Here is a 22,903-nt window from a genome sequence, read left to right on the forward strand (position 1 = left end):
TCTTGCTTAGAGATATTTTCTAGTTACATAAAATAGGCCATCATATAATATGAAGATAAAAAACATAATTGCAATTAAAATTTAAAATATTAAAACTGTAGTTTTCCCATTAATTAAACAAACATTTGCTGAGCATTTATTTTGCATCAAGTACTGAACAGAAAGTTAATTGTGGTTGCCCTGGAATGATAGAATTATAAATTAATCTCCAACTTCTTCAAATATTACTGCACTTTTCATTTTATTCCACAATGGACATGGATTGATTTTATATTGAATAACCAATAAAACCAATCATAAAAGACACTAGAATCCAATGTACTATTCCTCAGAGAGCAACATATTCTTTAATAATTGTCAAGCAAAAGCCAGATACTATACTATGTTCACTTCCTCATACATAATATTAATAGATCTATCTTTAAAGATGTCAACCTATCAATATTAGCACTGGTTGCAAGGGGCTTTTAATGTATTTATAACTTCCTTTGTAGCTCTATCTTTCTCATATTCAGCACTGGTGAACAAAAACAGCTAAGCTGCAATACACAATCAATTATGTTCACAGGTCCCAGAGAATAGCAACCATAGAGGGTGAGAGTGGAAGGTATACCAAGGCCTTTCAGCCTATCGGAATCCATAAACAAGTTTAGAATCAGACCTTCACACATATCTTATATAGCAACATGTGAGTGACAAGTGTAAATAGAATCAGACTTCACTAAAGAAATTTTCTGATTTTTCATCTATCACTTTCTGGGGTTTTCTATTTACTCTTAATATTATGTAAACTTATGTCACCATTCATCTTTCATCAGCTGGAGCATTGCTTTGCTACATTAACTTCTTCCAAATCCAGGCTTAAAAGCAATTAAATATTTTAATTTCCTGGAAATTGTCTTCTAATCCAAATTTCTCATCTTTAAGCCACACAAAGAAATATGTGAATGTTTTCTTTAAGGTTTTTCATGATCAAATTTTAAATATTCTCAACATTTCTTTAAATAAATATTTTATATTAAGAATCTGAGAGTAAGGAAATATTTCTCTTCGCTTTGTAATCCTTTCTGTCTCCCTCACACGTGAAAAATGCAGAACATGAGCAAATATATGTGAATCTAAACTCATGTAGTAAAATGAATGCAAATAAATGAAATACAGTCCTTCTTACCAAAGGAATAGACTACAGGAGTAAGCTGGCGATATTTTTCTGTAGTGGGCAAACCTTTCATCCACCATCACAGTGATGTACAGTATTCTATTAGTTATGGGCTATGGGATGCAGCATCTGGGAATATTTTTTTTTCTTTTAGTTGTTGTTCCATGAGAATTTTCATAATAATATCTAAATAGTTGTGATGTCAGTCTATATAGATCTACTGAACTAAATATTTTACATTAAAGTGCATTGCTTGGTATGTGAGAAAGCTTAAAGAGATGTTCGAAAGGATGCTTGTTTTGCACTGAATAAGCTATTCAAAACTACATTACTAGATAGGCAAATAATAACCTAAGTTTTCCCTTCTTAAAAGGATTGAATATTCCTTGTTGTTGATACAAATGAAAAATGGATTTATTCAAGTTTAAATGTCAAATTTTCAGTATCTTAATTACATTACCTCCTCTGAAAGTTTTGAAGCTAAGATGTCCAATGTCCAGGCAAGATGTGTGCTTCAGGACTACAAAGCAGGAGCATGAATCAAGTATTGAAGAATAATAAAAATATGCTCCCCACAAATAATCCATTTGGTACTGAAAAAGTGTTCACCAAAAGTGGTCATAGCAATACTATAGTGTGCTTACAGCATTAAAAATTCTGTGAGCTCTTATCCCCGAAATAAAACAAAAAAATTGTGAGCCAGCTGTCTAATGCTGAGGAGATAAACCTAGTTTTAGAAGAGTATACAAATGGGTCAGAAGAATGAAAAAAGGAACATATTTTTCATTGCATTACTTCACACATCTTAAAAGTGAACTTTAGGGGCTGGAGAGATGGCTTAGCAGTTAAATGCTTGCCTGTGAACCTAAGGACCCCGGTTCAAGGCTCGATTCCCTAGTACCCATGTAAGCCAGATGTACAAGGTGGCACATGTACTTGGAGTTCGTTCCCAGTGGCTAGAGGTCCTGGCACACCCATTCTTATTTTCTCTCTCTCTCTCTCTCTCTCTCTCCCTCCCTCCCTCCCTCCCTCCCTCTCTCTCTCTCTTTCTCTCTCCCCTTCTCCCTCTTTCTCTCTCTGTCTGTCTGTCGCTCTCAAATAAATAAACAAAAAAAATTAAGTGGACTTTAATAGTTCTTCTTAAATGTGCATTTGCTACTTGTTATGAAATGGAATAGATTTCAAAAAGAAGAAAAATAAACAAGAAAACTGCCTCAATGTGATTAAAAAAATGTAAATTAGAAACACGTTTGTTCTGTCCTTTCTTGTTCTTCCTCATAATTATTTACCCATTCTGTCAATACCAGCTCTCTGCCTCTTGATACTTTCTGTATAATATAAGACAGGAAAGTGCTTGAAGCAATTGCTTTTCCAATCTCAAAAATTATATGTTCAACATAATAACATAATAGAGAAAATTTTTAAAATTAGAAGATTATATATGTGTGTGTGTGTGTGTGTGTGTGTATTCACCTGATTTTTGATTTTCTAAAACCTCAGATGTGTTAATAATTTATATGTGTTCTTATCTTTTCCATTTTTTCAATTATTGTTTATTATGAGAATTTTTTCTCTATCACTACAAATTCTTTGGGATATTATTTTAATGGTTTCACAGTATTCTAACATGTGTATATGTTTAACTATTCACATGCTGATAATATTTGGATATATCCAATGCCATATTTCCATTTGTTACACTGAAATTAACATTCTTGTACATATGTATATATGCAAATCTAAAATTATTTCCTGAGAACAATTTCTAGAAATAGAAATATTAGATATTATGGGGCTTTTTATAATTTTATTTATTTGAGACAAAGAAAAATAAGCAGACAGAGAGAGTATCAGTGTTCAAGGGCCTCTTGCCACTGCAAACAAACCACAGACACATGCAACATTTTGTGCATCTGGCTTTACATGGGTACTGGGGAATCAATTGTACCTGAGCTATCGGGCAATGCAAACAAGTGCCTTTAGCCACCAAACCATCTCTCCAGATCTCTCATTAGGCTTTAACTCTGCATTGCCAAAATAGTGCCAAGAAAGTTTACATCAATTTCATAAATTACACTCCATACAGTAAATAGTATATCATAATCATGTCCTTGCTACCACTGAGTATTGCTTTTATAATCTTTGCTAATTTGATAACTCAAAGCTGGTATCATGCATATCAATTTGTTGTCTTTGGTTCCCTTGAGTTAAGGTAATAGATTGGTGAGGACATAGTTGTAGAGATACTAACTTGTAGTTTACACAATTCTGTATTGTTTGACATTTAGTAATAATCATGCCGTTTTGCAATGAAAACTTAATAATGGTATTCCATTGCTATTATCTGATTATTATAATTGAAATATAGCCATGTCTTTGTAATTATTTGATTACAAAAACTGAAATACCTTCACATATTTATTTACCATTGGATATCTTTTCTATTAACTACTTATTTATGTCTACTTTGCATTTCTGCACTGTGACATTTGTCTTTCTGTTGTTTAGGGATTTATTTGCATATAAGGGTGCTGCTTAAATATCCCCTCATCTAAGATACCTTCCCCGACGTTGCTAGAACAACTCTCCTTCCTGAAAGAATAGATATGCTTCATATTTTCTTACTATTTCCATGTCATCACCTAACATTTTATATATCTGTTTACTATTTTATATTTCCCCATAAAAGGATAAGCTCAGTGGTAATACAGAATATCTTTTTTACTTTGTGTTTTTTTTTTTAAGGCAGTATCTCACTTTAGCCTAGGCTGACCTGAAATATACTATGTAGTCTCAGCCTGGAACTCATGGAAATCCTCCTACCTTTGCCTCCCAAATACTAGAATTAAAGGCATGCACCACCATGCCAGGCTTCTAAAGAATTTCTTTTGTTCTCTATTGTATCTCCAGCTATTTGAACAGTTTCTACTAACATGGTGAAACCACCTTATAAATAGTTGTAAAATAAATGATAAATAAGCATAGATTATTAAGAGAAGCAGAATGAAATAAATATACTTTCTTTGATTGCTCTATGATTTAAAAATATTGTCCTAGCATATGGTATATTTTTAATTTCACTTATGAATTTTTGAGCTGTACAGATATTACTGGATTCCAGTCAGTCAGAGCTGTGAGTATTTTTCTTTGTGTTTATTTCCACTGATTTCATGTTTCTGAAATCCTTTTTATTTCAAAATTATATATTTAATTTCTTCTAATAATTTGGCTCCATTTCCATCTTTAATTCTCTAAACGATGTGGAATTTATTATATCACAAAATGTAAAATAAGATACTTTTTTCAATTTTTTAGCATTATTTATTGAATAAATATTATTACTTACACCTCCAACACAGGTTTAAAGAAAATATGTTGAACCCCACTTGTGTCCTAACAGTGTAAGCTGTGAGGATATGCACTGCTTATTATCTCTCTCTGCTTCTCAGAGATGACTACAAAGCTGGTCAGTAAAAAATGATCTACAAATATTTGGTAAATGGATAAATGAATAGACACTTTCAAGCCAAAACTTTTTTTTCGACAAGGGCCTAACTACTAAACAGTAATTCCATTCATTAAATTCTGGACGCAAATCATCACAGAGGGACAGGTTTTATCTAGAATAAATGACTACCCTGTAAGATCAGGGCACTTTAACCACTGAAGATTTAAATTAATCAGTAACAATGGATACTAAATAAACACCTGACACTACAAAAAGAATTGCATACAATTGACCTTTCTGTCAAGGAACTTCTAAAAATTATTCCTTAGGGCATTTACAGTAGAGCAGCACTTCCCAAGGCGGTGTCCACTGGTTTCCCCTTACCCTGATATAGCAGCTGACTGCCTGGAAGAAAGAGATTGCCTATTTGCAGTCAATGCCCCAAGTCCCGCTGAATGCAGTCCACTAGCCTCCATCATGCATTGGGTTGTAATAATTCTGGAATCAAATCCAGCTTGAAAGGAAGTCTATCTCATTTTTGGCTCTCACATAAAACCCCAAATGCCCCATATTGATTCTGCAAGGCATGGTTAGCCACCTCCTATGGCCTGAAATTAAAAATAACAACAAAAATACATTTTTATTGAATTCTGGCTCTTTGCTGATAATCTATAGCAAATAGCAAAATGAGCAAAGCCAGGCTGAACTCCCTCTCTTGCCAACAATCCCACAAAGAATGACAATCAGTGAAATATATTGTTAACATTAATTGCAGCTAAAATATTTATCTTGTTGCAAGATATTAAAATGAGAGAATTTTTAAAGTGGAATCTTCAAACAATTGCATTATAAGTTGCATGATTTGGTTAGACTGACCTTAGAATGGAATAAAAAGCTGCTTATTTCCATATTGTTGGCCTTTCTTTGAATAAAAGTTTTGATAACTTATCATGATACATGAAACTGTTCTCAAGAATACACAATTTCAAAGGAAATCTCAGTGACTTCCTGCTCTCTGAATTTTAGGCTGTGTGTTAATCAACAGAATTTATATTTAATTGAATTTTTTTCTTCAGATAGGTCTTGTTTGTCAGGAGAGGTGTATCTCTTATTCATACCTAGAACAAGTAGAAACCAACTAAAACATGATTAGGACACTTATTGCTGCCTCTATGGCATTGGACAGGAAGACATATTAGAATGACAAAGACATTGCGTCTTCACATACGCTCACAACTCAGATCACACAGAGTATGTTGTTATTGGTATTTGAGATTTTTATATCCTTAGGTTTCAAAGAATCAAGGCTTCTTTTTATGTGTCCTTGAACATTGTTTCTTCTATTTTGCTAGCAAACTTCTCTATACCCCAGAATTGCAGATTGCTGCATTGTCATCTTTGGGGATATCATAACTCCAGGTCAGTCATACATCAGACATAACTATATTGACAGAGTTTCATAGGCTCAAAGAGTAAGGTAGGAAAAACATTGTGTCAGACATATTCTTGATTTCATACTCTCAAATAAATGTATGACACCAAGCACAGTCACAAACCTTTGAAGTTCCAGGTTTTTCTCCATTTTCCATAATATCTTCTTGAGGGCACTTGATGAACAGATGTGGAAACACTAAGCCCCTAAATGTTGTTGCAATAAAGCCAATGCCATCGCATTTATAGCATACCAAGTTTTTACAGCTTGGTTCTGGTGGGTCATTAAACAAGGTATAGTTTGTTCAAAGCCTATTTGGTTTTCTTCCCATTTCAATTATTTCATAGATAGATAGACAGACAGACAGACAGGTCTGTGCATATATATAGTGAATATAATACATATATTATATATAATAGTCCTATAGTTAATATAATACATATATTAGTGTAACAAAGCACACCCTTTTGGAATGTGTAAAGAATTGACAATAGAGACAAAACTAGAAAGAGTGGTCCAGAAGTATAAGAATATATATCCTATTATCAGGCTCACAAGCCAAATAGAAAATTGTTATTTGGGCTGGAGAGATGGCTTAGTGCTTAAAGTACTTGCCTGAAAAGCCAAAAGACCTAGGTTTGATTCCCCAGGACCCACATAAGCCAGATGCACAAGGTGGAGCATGCATCTGGAGTTCATTTGCAAATGGCTGCAAGCCTGCACAATCTCTCTCTCTCAAATAAATAATAAAAATATTAAAATAAAATTGGTATTTTATCTGCAGCATTTGAGATTTGTTTCTAAAATGTCATAACTACTATAAAATGTTTTGCGGTTTAAAAACTCCACTTTAAAAAAGAAATCCTATTTAATTCTAATGTAATCATGTTCTCTCCCCTAGGCTATTAGGAGAAAACATTTACCATGAGCATACTCCATCACTCAAAAGTCTATACTTGAGAACATGAAAATGTACTAATTATAGAAATGATTGGTACAAGATTACAGTCAATGCCAGTCATAGGTATGTACAGTTTTCCTGTATATTAACCATTCACTCTTTGATTGGCAAGACAGTAAAGGAATTTAACTTTTCAACAAGCCATTAACAACTTCCAGTAGCTAAATGTATCTGCTTGTCCCTGACTTTTGTGTGTGTCAAGTTTCAAAGACAATGTTATTTTACATAGCTTTTTAGTTATTAAGGAATTACTCAAAGGTAAAGCCAATTACTCTGACTACAGTCTCTGTGTTCATTCACCTCAATTAGAAATGGTTTTAAAGAAAATTATCTATACATTCCAGCAGTCCAAACAAGACTTTCTCAAACCTTGTAACTTAAGAAAAGGAGGGCTTGACACAAAATCAGAACCAAACTAAACAAAAAAAAAAAAAAAAAAAAAAAAAAAAAAAAAACAATCCCCAGAACTGAATAGATTAAGTTCAAGATATAAGCTGGGTTTTATACACAATGATTATTTATTTGACTGTTCCTAATTTAAAGCTCTCAAAAATCATCCCAGGAAGGTCTATTCTTAACATTAAATTGGGTTACTCTGGCCTCACAATTGAGGGAAAACAATCAGCTGTTATTAGATTTCTGAGCATTTCCTCAGGGAAGGAACCAGCTTAAGTCAAATGTTGTGGAAGGAGGTACGGAGGATGTAAGATCATAGACAAGTCAATGATCCACCCCCCCCCCAAAAAAAACATCATCTTTAAGGCAGATAGAAGCAATGTTTGTTTCCTCTCTCCCCCCCCCCCCACTCACATACACACACACACACACTTCACAAAAGAGGGGTCTAACTTTTCACTTAAACTTTTCTTATTGCTAGCTTACACAAGGAATTCATTCTGTTGAGAAAAAACAAGCTATACACAATGTGAGAAGAGGTGCCCTTCATGCTCTGGAAATCAGATTTAGGTGCAAACATAATCCAGAAAGCAGAGCCCGCCAAGACCAGTATTGGTGGCAATAAAGGAGAGCAGCTTGCTACAGAACAGCAGCCAGATGGGTCCCTGTGGGAAAAGCTGAAAACTGGCCACCCTGGCACTCAGAGACTTAATGGAGCATCCGAAGACTATGCACATGAAGGCAGCTCTTAAGCATCTGACATTAAGAAGCCCTGGTACATGAGTGCTGAGCTCAAGGATAGGACAGGCTTGACACAAAATGTCCTCCTGCCTGTTTCAATTCCCAATGTTCAAAACTCTTGAGGTAGCTGTTCCTAACACCTGTCAGTCTGTCTCTCAGTTTCTCATTTTTTCTGAAAAGTAATTTTCTCCCTTCCTAAAGGCTGAATTTAAAATAAAAAATGTTGAGAAGCCCTTTTCATATTCCAAAATAATTCCCAGGCCCTACCCAATTCAGGAATGGGGCCTTTACAGGCTAGAGAAACAAAACCATGTCCTGTCAGGAATGTACTTGTGAAGAGAGCAAAAGCTACTAAAAATATTTCTTGGTGAGTTTGTGCTCTTCCTGTCATAGGCTTACAAAGACCAGAGAGGAAGAGGACCAAAAGGTGGAAGATATAATATTTTATTTCAAATTTTAATATCTGGAGCAAATATGAAATGTTAACATTTGCTGGATATACATGGTATGTATTTACTCTGGACTCTAGGTTTTAACTGTTACATAATTGTATTTTTAATTAAGAGAAATTCAACCATAAATTAACCAGTGAGAATTTAAGGGACAGCTACTGGCCAGGGGAATAGGAAATCATCAGTCCACCTTTCAAAAGTTATGTAAATCTGGGGCTGGATATATGGCTCAGTGGTTGGGGGTGTTGCTTGCAAACCTAATGGCCCAGGTTTGATTCCCCAGTGCCCACAAAAAGTCAGATACACAAGGTAGTACATGCGTCTGGAGTTAATTTTCAGTGGCAAGAAACCTTGGCACACCCATTTCTATTCTCAATCTCTCTCTCTCTCTCCATATATATATGTATATATACATATATGTGTGTGTGTGTGTGTGTGTGTGTGTGTGTGTGTGTATTCTTGCAAATAATAAATTTAAAAAACTTAAAAGTTATGAAAATCTTGTCAAAGTAATGAACCTCATTTTCAACAAACAATATGAAAGTCCAGACTTACAAAGGAAAACAGTTAAGAATTGATTATTCACATTATATGAAAACCCTTTCCTTTAGGAAGGAATCCACCACCAGAAAGTTTCTTTAAATAGAGAATGCCACCACTAACAGCAAGGAGTCTAATTTACAAAATAAACACCCTTTTGCCTTCAGCTTTTCAGAAACAAAGCAACCATCAAGGGTATCTCCTTAGTTCTTTCAAGAGAGCCCAGTGGATTTCATGTTCTGTGATAGAATCCATTCCGTCGCAAAATTCACCTGGAAGCTAAACCAAAAGAAAATACTACCAAGAACAAGGAGTCTAGTTTGACTATAAATGCGTATGTCTGAGCAAGTAATTTGCCTTGCAGGGTTTGGGGTGGAGGATGGTGCTGGTGATTGACTCTAGGGACTCATAGCTTGTAAGCAATTGCTCTACCACTGAGCTATACTTTTGGTCCTTTTTTATAACTTTATATTTTGAAGAAAAAAAAAAAAGTAAAGCAGCTCAAGCTCCTTCCCCCACAGCAGTAGAATATTCTTCATCATTCCCCTGGAGGAGGACACAGGGAGGCACTGCCAGACTGAGTATACCCACTGAAAGCCGAGTGACCCCACTATGCATCCCACACTAAAACTACTCGTCATACACAACAGCCAAGAGGAAATGTAACTTGAAGAACATTTCCCTCTGCAAACAACTGATCCTCTGGGACTTTCACTTCAAGCCTCTCAATTGTTTGAAGTAAATGAGGCTCACATTAAAGGCCAGCCAGTCACACGATATCAAGCCTCTTCTCAGTAGGAGAAAATGGCCATGATAGCACCAGCCTCCCTCCCACCTCTGACACACAGGACTACTGTAAGAATGACTTCATTTATCCACATCTGACTGAGATATTCTATCCAGTCGAACTTGGCTCCCCTAAGCCGTGGAAGCTGAGACACATGCAGAGGGGTCAACATCTAATGATGCAAACAGTTACCTCGATCCACTGCAGCACCATAAATGAAAGACTTTACCTTTGTCAAGAGGTGATTTCATTTTTATTATTCCTCTAATTCCTAAGTAAGCAATCTCCTAAGCCCCAAGTTGCAGTCTCTGGGCACAAGTACATGGAAGCCACAACACACTGGAGCAACTTTAAGACAAGAAAAGATCTGAAGCTGACAGTCAGAGAAAAACCAGGTGAGGCCACTGGGAACAAGAATCAGTGGTCCTCAGATAAGAGAAATTCCAAAGCCCTAGAGCTATCTCTCTGGAAAATGTCCTACCTCCAGATCCCTAGGGGGAAAAATCTCAGGATCATTAGCAAGCACTCTGGCTGAGCTCAACTTTAGTGAAAGTGTACAGGGAGAGACATGATCTCTCAGGTAACCAGTTAATTGCCAATAAGGAATGATAATAATAAATTAGTAAATACTAATGTAAACTACCTCAGTTCTCTAGCAGTTGCATGGAGACAACAGAGGAATAGTTTATTCTGGAACACATCTTGCAAGCTGATGCCCGCTGGGAAACGCACTACCTCAACTACATGTGAAACAGGCCAGTAAACATACAATATAGGCAATGGATGGCCCAAGTATGTCTGTTGGTAAAAGTGGAGCCTTTGTTTTTTGTTTTGTTTTCTTTTGTTTTGTTTTTAAATAAACTGAATAGAACATAGTTGAAATGCAGTGTTTTCGGCTGCTTCATCCTGCAGCCTCAGGATTAGTTTTGACCCTTTGAGATAAGAATTAAAATGAGGGCTGGAGAGACGGCTTAGCCGTTAAGCGCTTGCCTGTGAAGCCTAAGGACCCCGGTTTGAGGTTTGATTCCCCAGGACCCACATTAGGCAGATGCACAGGGGGGCGCATGCGTCTGGAGTTCGTTTGCAGTGGCTGGAGGCCCTGGCACGCCCATTCTCTCTCTGTCTCTGTCTCTGTCTCTGTCTCTCTCTCACTCTCTCTCTCTCTCTCTCCCCCTCCCTTTCTGTCTGTGTCTGTCACTTTTAAATAAATAAATAAATAATGAACAAAAAAGTTAAAAATAAGAATTAAAATGATTCTAAGACTCGACCATAAGGAAACATTTTTTTTAATTTTTTGTTCATTTTTATTTATTTATTTGAGAGCGACAGAGACAGAAGGAGGCAGAGAGACACACAGAGAGAGAATGGGTGCGCCAGGGCTTCCAGCCACTGCAAATGAACTCCACAGATGCGTGCGCCCCCTTGTGCATCTGGCTAAAGTGGGTCCTGGGGAACGGAGCCTCAAACCGGGGTCCTTAGGCTTCACAGGCAAGTGCTGAACCACTAAGCCATCTCTCCAGCCCAGGAAATATTTTTTAAAGTTAGCTCACAAAAGGTTAGTTGATTTGTTTTAAATGGACGTGACACTTTGTGTGGTTTCCATAACCAAACAAACCACATCATATGTATTAAATTGCTTGGTGTTTTCTGGATCAGCAGAAGCATACATCTGTAGCTGTCCTTAGCCCAGAAGTTCACTCAAATCACTGCAAATTCCTAACGTCTCTTTTTAAGTAACAAAGCATACTGAGCAATTTAATTCATTTTTTCCTTCAATACCTGACTGATCTTATATTTCTATTATTTGCACGAAGCTGGCACTGCATTCAAATTATTTTAGGCTAACTGGAAGGATCCAATTTTACCTGTCACACAGTCCTTACTCTACAAATTCTTTCTATGCTACTATATCACCGCTTATGACAGTACTGCATGAGTAGCCACAGGAAAGCATGTGAGCACATGCATGTATACACACACACACATGCACGCACGCACACGCACATATTATGATATCTCATATCAAATATGCTGGAGTTTGCCAGTACAAGGCAGAAAACACGAAGACAAAACTCAAGATTGATGCTTAAGCCAAAATAAAAAACCCTATGTACCTCTCACAGAAATTATAGAAGCTCGTGCCTACTATTGCTCAAGCAAAATTTCAGCATAGAATCATTCAGCATGAGAAAGTAAAATTTTATAAATGTCTCAGCACAGATTGAGCATATTTGGACCATTTTACCCCTCCTGTTGCAAAAAGAGCTTCCACCCAAGTATCCATTCCTAGGAGAAATGAGGTGCATTTCCTTTCTCATCAATGGATAGGGTCCAATTGACAACAAAGGTAATACAGGATACTGATGTACAAAGTAATAACCTTTCTACCATCCAAAGACACACAGTATTCATGCCTTCATTCCCATATGATCAGAAGAAGACTATAGATGCCACACTAAGGGGATCACAAAACAAATGAGAATATTATCAGAAAAATCTTAGCACATCTTAGCAAACTAACCAGATTACTATGTTTCTTCTATTCTCTATTTCAACCTCCTTTCTTGTCTTTTTCTCCCCCCCCCCTCTCTCTCTAACAAAGTCTACAAACTGAATAGACTAGGATACCGAATGAAAATTTCACCTCCAAATTTAACTATTTTAAAAGAACATGGCATCACTAATTCTAAAAATATGTTCTATAAACAACAAAGGTATCTTTGATTTGACCCTTTCAAATTTGTGTACAAAACCAAAAATTCCACACAACTGACTTCCCAGCTAATGACAGAAGACACATAAAAGATAAATAACCAAATACAATTCTATATAAAAATGCTCTTCAATAGAGAAGCTAAGCTGTAGGTCACTAGACTAGGGCTCTACACCCTTACATTCAAAGTCACATCCCCTTTAGTTTTTGGAGCTAGCAATATTTGGATGTGCCTAGGTTTGAAACTGATAAAAAAAAAAGTCACCCTCAGGGTTGAAGGTGTAGCTCAGTAATAGAGCACTTAACTAGTATACAAAAAATATTGTGTTGGGTCCCCACCATCCAAAAAATTAAATCACCCTTAATTCAACATCAGGGCCTAATTGCTCAGCAACAAATTTACATATAAATCATTGCACAGCTATCTTTGAAGGCTACATAGCCTACAAAATAGAAGGTGATTAGAAACAATCTTTGTGTTGCTTGCCTGAGGAATCATGAGGATGATCTTATCTCCTCAACTAGACTGTGAACTCTCTGAGGGCAGAAATTTCATCTTATACTTATTTGAAATCCCTGGGCTACCTGCTACACAGCTGAGCACAGATAGTAATCTAAAACGGCTTACTCATTTGATGTAATGCAATGGTGATAAATTTCAAAGTACAGTGGAGTGGAAGGCAAACACAGCAAGCAAAGTAATTCTGAGTTTACTCATCTAAAATGCTATTTCAAGTACACTTTATCACTATGTAGCTAATGAACACAGTATGTTTGCCACAAAAGTTAATGCAATAGAGGAAATTAATGTGTACCTAGTCTGGACATTTGGTTTCAACATGAAGGGTAAGAACGTAATATATGCTCAAGAACATGATGCCATCCTGAATTGAAATTACCTATTTAGTTGTCTATTCTCCTTAAGCTCCCCAAGGTGAAAGATCAAGTGATTTATTTTTGTATCCTTATCAAATAGTAGTAAATAGTAACCATTGTCTCTGACATTTTTTAAATGTGCAATAAATGCTAATTGGCTGATTTGATGAACAAATGAAAGAATGGCTTAGTGAAATAAATGACAAGGGAAATGACATAACATGATTTGAGAGAAAAGTCCAAAGAATTGTTTACTCATACCATCACATCATTCAGTGTTATAATTGCTTCATAAGTGTTGTTTCTTAGATAGATTACTTAATGAATGAAGAAAATATAAATGAAAAGTAGAAAACTTATCAGAATATTATTAGTCAGGAATCCCACTGCATGCTGTTGTAGTAGCATCCAACATTCAATATTAAAATGAAACTATACAACTTGATGGTCTCCTCCTTAAATGTGCTTTAATTGTGTTTTTCATCTCTTATGCTTCAAAGCTTAGAGGGTTACCTTACAAAGAAGAGTAATCCAAAAAATACTGCTGAATTGATGTATCAAACATTCCTGCATTTTGATAGGTTATAGTGGACCTAAGCTTGCAATTCAATCCATGATCAGCGACTTTGAATATGGAAGAAAATGAGAAGTGTCATGCTCCCCATGTAGAGCTTTATGACAGATACAGATTAAACATTAATCTATTTTCTATTATGAACTTTTTAGAACTACATGCAATCTCACAGTATTTAGTATGTAGTACATGCCATATTGTCGCTGCCTAACCCTACACACCAGATCTATGTGATCTTCTTAAACAAGCAGAATATTTGGCTTTGAGTGTCAGAGACAGCATCAAAGCAGACACATTAAGTTTTTTAAATCAAACAATAATTTTGTTTCACCCTGACCATTGGAGAAACTCATACAGGAAACCAAGCTCTTAGGTAAACCTAGCAATCATAGTCATATGTCTTCTGATTCCTCCATATATTTAATAGATACCAGGACTCCCCTGTCTGGAATTTATTTTAAAATGACCACCAAATCTGCAGGACTCAATACTTTTGCCCATTTTCCCAAGCAATAACATTATTAGCAACTGAACCCATAACCATGACATTTTTCACCTTTATTATTTAATAATCAGTGTAATCATCTAGTCACACCACTTTGTAGAGCTTATATACATAAAACTGGTCAACTTTACCTTTGGTTCTAAAAGCCAAAGAGGCATACTCAAGTGTGCAGATCACTGGCAATGGTAATTCTCTAATTTACTAGTAAAAGCATCTACCACATTGCTGACAACTATGAATCATACTCTTTACAATACATAGTGTTTTATTTTTCCTTTGCAAAACTTTGCATAGCTGATATACCCATTTTGTACATGAAGAAACACAGACTCAGGGAGGTTTCATAGTAAATAGTGACCCCTGGATTGAAAACCATGCTCTACATGATTCTGTTACACATCTCTAAGTGCCCCTTCTTATTGATGAACTATTGGTGATTCACAAGTAGTCTTCTAAATAGTCTTATAGTTGAGAACTAACTAGAATTAAATGTCATAATAGGTATAACTGAGTTGAATTAGCACAATAGCGGACTTTCAATAAGTCTTTATTGATAGAGCTATGGATTGAAGATTTGGATAAACTTTTGCTAGCAGAATGCCATCAATTAACCATTAAAAGTATTACTTTTTCATCCTATTCTGATGGGAATTAGTTTTCAGGAACGAGGAAATACAATCAATAAAATTGGTCCTAAGTACCCTTTGCCCTATACAAACTTTTTTTGATTGCCTGGGTATAACAGGCTGAATTATTTTTGAGGCCAGATGGTATCACTCAAGAATTTTCCTGGAAGTATACAATCCAGTGGTTTAGTCCTCCCTCTCCCTGTGACATGCTCTTTGAGTCATAAAAATTTCCTTAGCCTCTATGAGTCTTTGTTTCATCATCTAATGAAGGGCAACCTATCAAATATCTGATTGCAAGTTACAAGACAATGGTTGTAATATACTTTGAAAAATGTTGAAGTACTCTCCAAATATACAATATAACTTTTATCAGTGGCCTGGCAGAGGACATATGTTTCTCACTGCATCAAATTGCTAACCAAAGAGGGACTAAAGCACTTCATATAAAATAAAAGCAATTTAAGGACCTAGTTGCAGCCTTCTACCCAGCCATTCTACCCACTATCATGGGCATCACCCTACTACCCCCAAATATTTCAATAACCAGCAAATATCTGATCATATTCATATCTTCCATTTGAAAACACATTTAATGAGAAACCATTAACTCAAATGCATAACTAATTCTTATAATGTTCATATTAATGACAGTCTCAGCCTCCTCAATTGCCAAGTGTTATCACCAGAGCTGCTAATAAATGCCAAAGTGTATTTTTTTGGTTTCCCATTAACCAGCCTATTCATATTATCAGCAAGATGCTAGAGAACAGTATTGTGAAAGGGAAAAAAACAGCAAAGAGGGACTTTTTGGATGCTGCACCACTCACTCTGGAGGAAGTTGGCACCCCAGCATCCAGATTTCACTCATCTTCAACACAATTAGGTGATTCTGTCAGCTACTTCAACTTAGGTTAAGGTGCTGCTGCCTATCAAGCATTCCATGTCTGTAACAGGTAGAGCAATCATTGGCTATGCTGGAACACTATGTAGTGATTTCAAGGCTCAGACACCTTGAGTGCCCATCACCCATCCCTACACAAAAGCCCTACTTGTTGAATTACTGTTTACTCCTAGAAGCACTGATAGCCAACCATGAGTATGGAAATTGGCTTAGATAGAATTCTCCCTAGCCCTGTCAATGAAAGGAACATGTCAACAGAGTGGCCCATGATATAATAAGAAGTGGGTCTGGGAAGGCCCCACAGAGCCACATAGCCGCACTCACCTCAGGCAGAGGCACACCATTGATGATCAGATCTGGCTGCTGGGGGCCCTGGCTGTTGAAAGAGTGATGATAGATGTGGTTGGCACTGGTATTACGAGTATTCTGATTCTCCACATTCAGAAAAGTGCTCTCAGAGCGGCGGCATCCCAGGGGCAGCGTCTGCTGGTGGTAGTCGAAATAGTTGAGGGATGAAGTAAGGGAGGAGCAACTGACAACGTTCATCTTGTCTGTCTCCTCCACATCCCGGGGTACCAGGCGGATGTCATTCTTACTAATTTTTTTCTTCTTACTTGATTTCTTTTGATGCCCATAGGAGTACTCAGCGATTCTATGTGACAGAAAAGGCAGCATGAATTGATAACACCCTCCCAGACCATACACTGATTACCAAATGTTAAGCACCCAAAAGGGTTGCACCCCATCTCCACTCCAGCTCCTTAGCCTGGTGCATTACATCATCGAGTTTCTCCTTGTGCTATTTTACATGCAAAAACAAGCTGATGGCCGTGAAGTTTTTATATTAAACATAGTAACCTCCCACAGACCCCTCCCAAGTAAGATCCTATACTTTGGGTTTGGAATATTTTTATCGTGAGCAGTCTGTAAGGATGGGGTGGGGAAAGTTGAGCCTATGGGAGAGAGAGCATGAAAATGCTCAAATTTCGAGCTTCCCTAGAACCCAAAGAAACTAGGAGATACAGTAAGGAGCAAATGCCAATTTAACAGAAGAAGGGATAGAGGGAAATAAGAAAAGCCCTTGCCAGTTCTTCCAAGTATTTACCATGTGGATCATGGATCAGTTTCCTCTGTAATTAACCTGATCACATTTAAAATGGGGTAAAAGACCAGGCCCTATCCTTTGACAGCTCCCAGCTCATGACATCCACACCCTCCTCCCTGCCCTAGCCCAGCTGCTTCTACTCTCCACCCTTCCCCCTCCTCTGCTAGTGAAATCTGATATCCAACCCCATTTGAATGAGGGGAAATGCCTTTTTACCTCTTTCCCCTTAGGCTCACTTTCTCCTCTGCCTTTTTGTCTTGCTCCTCTCTAATGGGAGAAACCGAGATGCAATGCAGACACTTGCTGTTTTGTCCTTTTATAAAACAGCCGAGGAGACAAGTGATGGTTAAACAATTACTGCAAAGGAATTTAAAGGTTAGTGCATTCAGCATCCTTCTCCATTCAGGTGTACCTACAAGCAGCTGTGCTGCAACTGGAACATAAAGAGCTCAATTTAATTAACACTGACATAGACCCAGCAACGTGCACCAAAGACACCAAACATTAAGAGACTTGTCAAAAGCAGCACATTAAAATGTAGCCAGATTCTCAATGTCATGTATTACTTTGCATATAGCAATTGCATCTTATTGTTTGAAAATTAAATTTCTGGGCAATAAATAGCAAAACAATAGGGTTAATAAATACTACAAGTTGATCTTTACAAGGCAAAGACTGCCTGTATTTTCTAGACAAAGCTAATTGTCTGAATATAATAAGAGAGGCCAAATTCAAGCAGCAAGTGCAAATCATCTCACAAGTCTCATAAATGAATGCATTTCAGGAACAGGCTCTATAGAAGGTGAGAACTAGAAACCTCTCCTTAAACACATGGAAAGATATGCTCCTGAACTTTAGTTTTCTAAGAAGTCTAAGCAGATGGGAGTTTGTGTATCTACAGAGGCAAATTCTTGCTCTGCTCTTAGGACCTACCTTGAGCTAAGCAGCTGAGTTCCCTTTACCCTTTTGCTCAGTACACACGCCTAATTGCAATGATAGCAAAATGATGTTATGGAGGCTGGTGAGCAAATAAAATCCCCAAAACCTGAAGAGTGGGGTTGGTTTTCTTTGCTAATCTGTTTATGGGATCAATTGGAAAGTTCTAAACATTTTGTTTGCCCATGATGGGTAAGTTTGTCAATGCCCCATCCAATTATTCAGCTGAGGCATTCATTGCACAGCCCTTTCTGTATTGACCAATTATTTAATTAAACTGTACTTCAGTAATCCAAGCCATCAAGGAAAGAGTACTTTACAAAATACTCATTTGGGTGGAGTGGGAGAGCACTGAGATTTGAACTCCTCCCCCTCCCCAATTTATATGCTCTCCTCCTTTTAATGAGCTCCCTGGCAAGCTCTCAAAAAGAGCTCTTATGTTTAGTCATATATCACCAAGAGGTGGCAAAGCCTTCAATATCTTTATTTCAAGCTGATTTCTTCTTCATCATGGAAAGGGTCTTGTGCATTTACTTTATGCTGAGAAAATGGCTTAAAAAGAGTCCCCTTTATAATTATCTCCATATAAAAAATTTTTATTGACCCTGCATTTTATCCTACTGGCAGTCATAGGTTTCAAAGGTAAGAGCAATAATAATTTCCATTTCTCCCATCTGAAATGACTCCATGCTGAAGGAAAGAAAAGTCATGTCCATTTCACTAGTAACAGGATTAAAGCATTTATGAGGCATTGCAGCTGCTCTTTTATGGCACCTGATTGATATTCATGTGTGGTTAGCATTTGTCTACTAAGTTGTGTAATGCAGAGAATAGTAAAAGGGAAACAATAATTGCATGGCTGTTATACATTCAGGGGGCTCTGATTCACAGAAGTGCGTATTTCAGATAGTGTCAGATACAAATCGGACCTACAGGAACATATTTTGACTGATTAACATGCAAGCACAGATGGTGTAAAAGATACAGTGAATGTGTAGGTGTGTTGAACACACACACACACACACACACACACACACACACACACACACACACCTTGGTTAGAAACAGTGGCCATTCATTTACAGCACAGAAAAAAATAACTTTTTTTCAACTGTTTCGATGAGACACTGCTGGAATATATATATGTTTTCCTGAGTAGGATTCTCAAAATTCTTAGACGTATTTCTGCTACCAAACTGTAAAGAAGGACTTCAGCAAAAACATCTATGTGCTAACTGGAGATTTTAAAATATTAGGTGCTATTCAAATTTTCAAATTTTTCTCCTGTCTGCTCTTCTCCTTTCCTCTCTTCTCTTCTTTTCTCTGAATTTCCCACCTCTCACACACATGCAGCAAACATTTCAAGAGAAAATGTGACACAATAGCGCATAGTGACATCCACTGGCAGGGACAAGATCTTAATGCTACAGACCATACCACATAAGAGGAAAGCATGACCAACTCCAGAAGATTACTATATTTACTGAAACATCTGGATACAAAGTTGTCCCTCATTGGGATATTCAGTCTCCACACAGTAACCAACCAGATATTTGAAAACACACAGATGCCTGATAGAATTTCACTTTATATAGCCAGATATTTGGGGAATGGATACAAAACAGGCCAATATACCAAGAAACACCCCTGGCCTCTCTTCATCACACTGTTTCCCATATTGAACTTATGCTCCCAATCTCTGTCAAGAGTTTAAATCCTGCAGCAGAACAGGACACTGCCAGTACTCCCTAACCCTTTAGCACCTGTCTCCAAAAGAATGTCCTAGTAAATCAAGTCATCAAGTCATAGTATTTGGAAGCTTTGCTGAAAATATGAAAATCTCTCTCGCCTTTCCATCCTCTCTTCCTCCCTTCCTCCCTCTCTCACTCTTCTTCCCCCTCCCTCCCTCACTGACTCTCAGTCTCTCCTCTTTTTTCCCTCATTTTTCTACCTTAACTTCCCTTAACTTCATGGAGACAGCTGGGCAAATTTTAAAATGATAATTGCTTTTCTGCTCATCATCATTATGTGACAGAATCCATTCAAACAGTAAATGATTGTCTTCCAGCAAATTGTCAGATCAAAAGAATTGATCATCTTGGACCGTCATAAACTTTTCACCCTCCAAAAAGAAGCCCTACGAGTAGCTGCATGCATTTAAGGAGAAAACAAAAACACTGGGACTTGTACACACACCTTACTCATCCAAAACACAGAAGAAAGAAAACTTGGCTCTACCTGCAATTGTAGGTCCGGATCTCTTTGTTGTCGCGCTTGCATTTGATTGCCACGAAGATCATAGTGACAAAAAGGATGCCCGCAATGGAGCCCAGAGCGATAATGAAAATTAGGGACAGGTTCACAGAGCCCATTGACTCTTGAGCATCAAGAGCTGGGGACAGATAGATTAGAACAAGAGCAGAGGCAGAGAGAGAAGTCTTGCCATGGTCGTGAGCCACAACAATTAGCTCATAGGAAGCCTTGGAGTTCTCATTAAAGGTGCGAGTGGTCCTGACTTCTCCATTTACCTGATCTATTTCAAAGAACCCACGGTCACCCTCTGTCATGTCATAGGTGACTCGACCATTTTCTCCCTCATCATAGTCGTCTGCCTTAACAACAGTCACCAAGTAGCCTATGCCAGAGTTACGGGGAATGTAAACCTCAGCCGTCCCGTTGATCAGGGGAGGGGCTGTGATGACAGGAGTATTGTCATTGACATCCAAGATGATGACCCGCACAGTGGCATTGCTTTGCAGGGAGGGCAGGCCTCCATCTTTGGCCAGCACCTTGAATTCGAATGCCTTGGTCTGTTCATGGTTGAAGGATCTCAGTGCATAGATATCACCCGAGTTGGGATTGATGGAGACATAGGTGAAGACAGGCATGTCTCGCACCTGTGAGGGCACAATCTGGTAGGTGACACTGCCATTGAGACCCAAGTCAGGGTCGCGGGCGGACACAGACAGCAGATAGGCGCCAGGAGTGTTGTTCTCCTGCACAATGACCTGATAATAGGGCTTAGAGAAGTGAGGGTGATTGTCATTCTCATCAGTGATGCGCACTGTAAAGGATTTGGCACTTTGCAGCATGGGCACGCCGCTGTCTCGGGCTTGAATTGTAAGATTGTACTGGTCGTGCTGCTCACGATCCAGCCGTCCATCCACCAGAATAGTGGAGAAGCTCTCATACTCCTGCAGCCGAAAGGGCACGTTACCCAGCAAACGGCACTGCACACGTCCATTGAGACCTGAGTCGCGATCAGACACCCGAACCAGGGCAATCACGTAGCCTGGGGGGGCGCTCTCGCTCACCTCCACAAGCTCACTATTGACCGACAGCAAGTTGATAACGGGAGGGTTGTCATTGGTGTCCAGCACGCTGACCGTGACCTTGCAGTGTGCAGGAATAGAGTTGGGCCCAAGGTCCTTGGCTTGTACGTCCAGCTCGTACACATGGCCCTCTTCATAGTCGAGGACGCCAGTGACAGTGACCAGGCCACTGTGGGGATCAATTTGGAAGAGTTCTCTTGTGCGGTCGTTTACATAGCCATAGAAGGAGTAGACCACCTGGCCATTAGTGCCCTCATCTGGATCGCTGGCATTGAGACGAATGACTGGTGTGTTGGGAGGTGAGTTCTCAGGCACGCTCACAGCGTAGGTGGACTCGCCAAACACTGGGTTGTTGTCATTGGAATCAGTCACCTTGATACTGAGGCCAACGGTGCCCAAATGAGGAGGGTCTCCACCGTCTAGCGCAGTGATTCGGAAGCTGTAGTGTGACTGTGTCTCTCGGTCCAAGCTCTTCTCCACCACGAGTTCTGCAAAGCGTGAACCGTCGCCGCGCGTCTTGATCTCCAGGCCAAACAGCTCGTTGGGCGTGAGCTCGTACGTCTGCACGCCAAAACTGCCTGAGTCCGGATCATAGGCGCTATCCAGTGGGATACGCGTGCCAGGACTGGCCGCTTCAGAGATCTCCAGCTCAATCTGTGCTGCCGGGAAACTGGGTGCATTGTCGTTCAGGTCTTTAATCTCCACCTTAATCACACAGATCTCCATTGAGCTGGACATAACTTCCAGCGAGATGATGCACTTAGGGCTCTGGCGGCACAGCAGGTCGCGGTCGATCTTCTGCTTGGTGACCAGAAGGCCAGAACTGGGGTTGATGTCCACCAGGTGCGGAGCCGAGTTGGACACCACGCGGAAGGCAGAAGCCTGCCTAGGGTCCAACGCGAAGCCCGCCTCCCGCGCGTCCTTGGCCACGTTGGCGATCACTGTCCCGGCGCGCTGCTCCTCTTCCACTGAGTACTTAAGGTTAATAAGGGCAGCCGCCTGAGTCCACAGTACCGCCAGCAGCAGTAGCACCGGCAGCAGGAGAGACTCCATGGCTGCGCGGGGCTCTGCCTGGCCTCGCCTCTCCACACCCCTCCGAGACCGACGCCGTCGGCGCTCCAGCTTCCCGCCGGCTCGGGCCGCCTGTTGCGCTCGCCCCGTGGCCCCGGAGGCCGCGGGAGGAGTCCCGCCCAGGGCGGCCCGGCGGCGCGGGGCGTACACCCGCGCGGTCTCCAATGCTGAGGTTGCGGTGGATTTGGCAGGGGGTCGTTGGGGGCCCGGAGGCTCCGAGGGGCCAAAGGAGCGCCGCGAAGCCCCGAGCCCCCTCCCTCCAGCCCGGCTACTCAGTTTTCCCCCTTCGAAGTTAGCCGTACGAGACTGGCCGCAGCGGCGCACGGCTGCGGATCGGATGGCGTT

At 39.2% G+C, this 22,903-nt stretch overlaps 1 protein-coding gene across 4 annotated transcripts in view; it reads right to left on the reverse strand.

The window, feature by feature from the left end:
* Pcdh19 (protocadherin 19) overlaps positions 1 to 22,581 on the reverse strand; it is a 120,988-nt gene extending 98,407 nt beyond the window's left edge. For 2 of the 4 annotated variants that reach the window (XM_045140386.1, XM_004668798.2), the window contains exons 1-3: positions 20,394 to 22,581; positions 17,436 to 17,576; positions 16,439 to 16,766 (exon numbers count right to left, since the gene is read on the reverse strand). In XM_045140386.1, coding sequence (XP_044996321.1) covers positions 16,439 to 16,766; positions 17,436 to 17,576; positions 20,394 to 22,540 — 2,616 coding nt within the window. In that variant the 5' untranslated portion in view covers positions 22,541 to 22,581. The remainder of the gene's footprint in view (positions 1 to 16,438; positions 16,767 to 17,435; positions 17,577 to 20,393) is intronic. The other 2 variants (XM_012951278.2, XM_012951277.2) reach the window with 1 other exon arrangement.
* Positions 22,582 to 22,903: the final 322 nt, after the last annotated feature.

Source organism: Jaculus jaculus, chromosome X (assembly GCF_020740685.1).
Source record: "Jaculus jaculus isolate mJacJac1 chromosome X, mJacJac1.mat.Y.cur, whole genome shotgun sequence".
NCBI lineage: Eukaryota > Metazoa > Chordata > Mammalia > Rodentia > Dipodidae > Jaculus > Jaculus jaculus.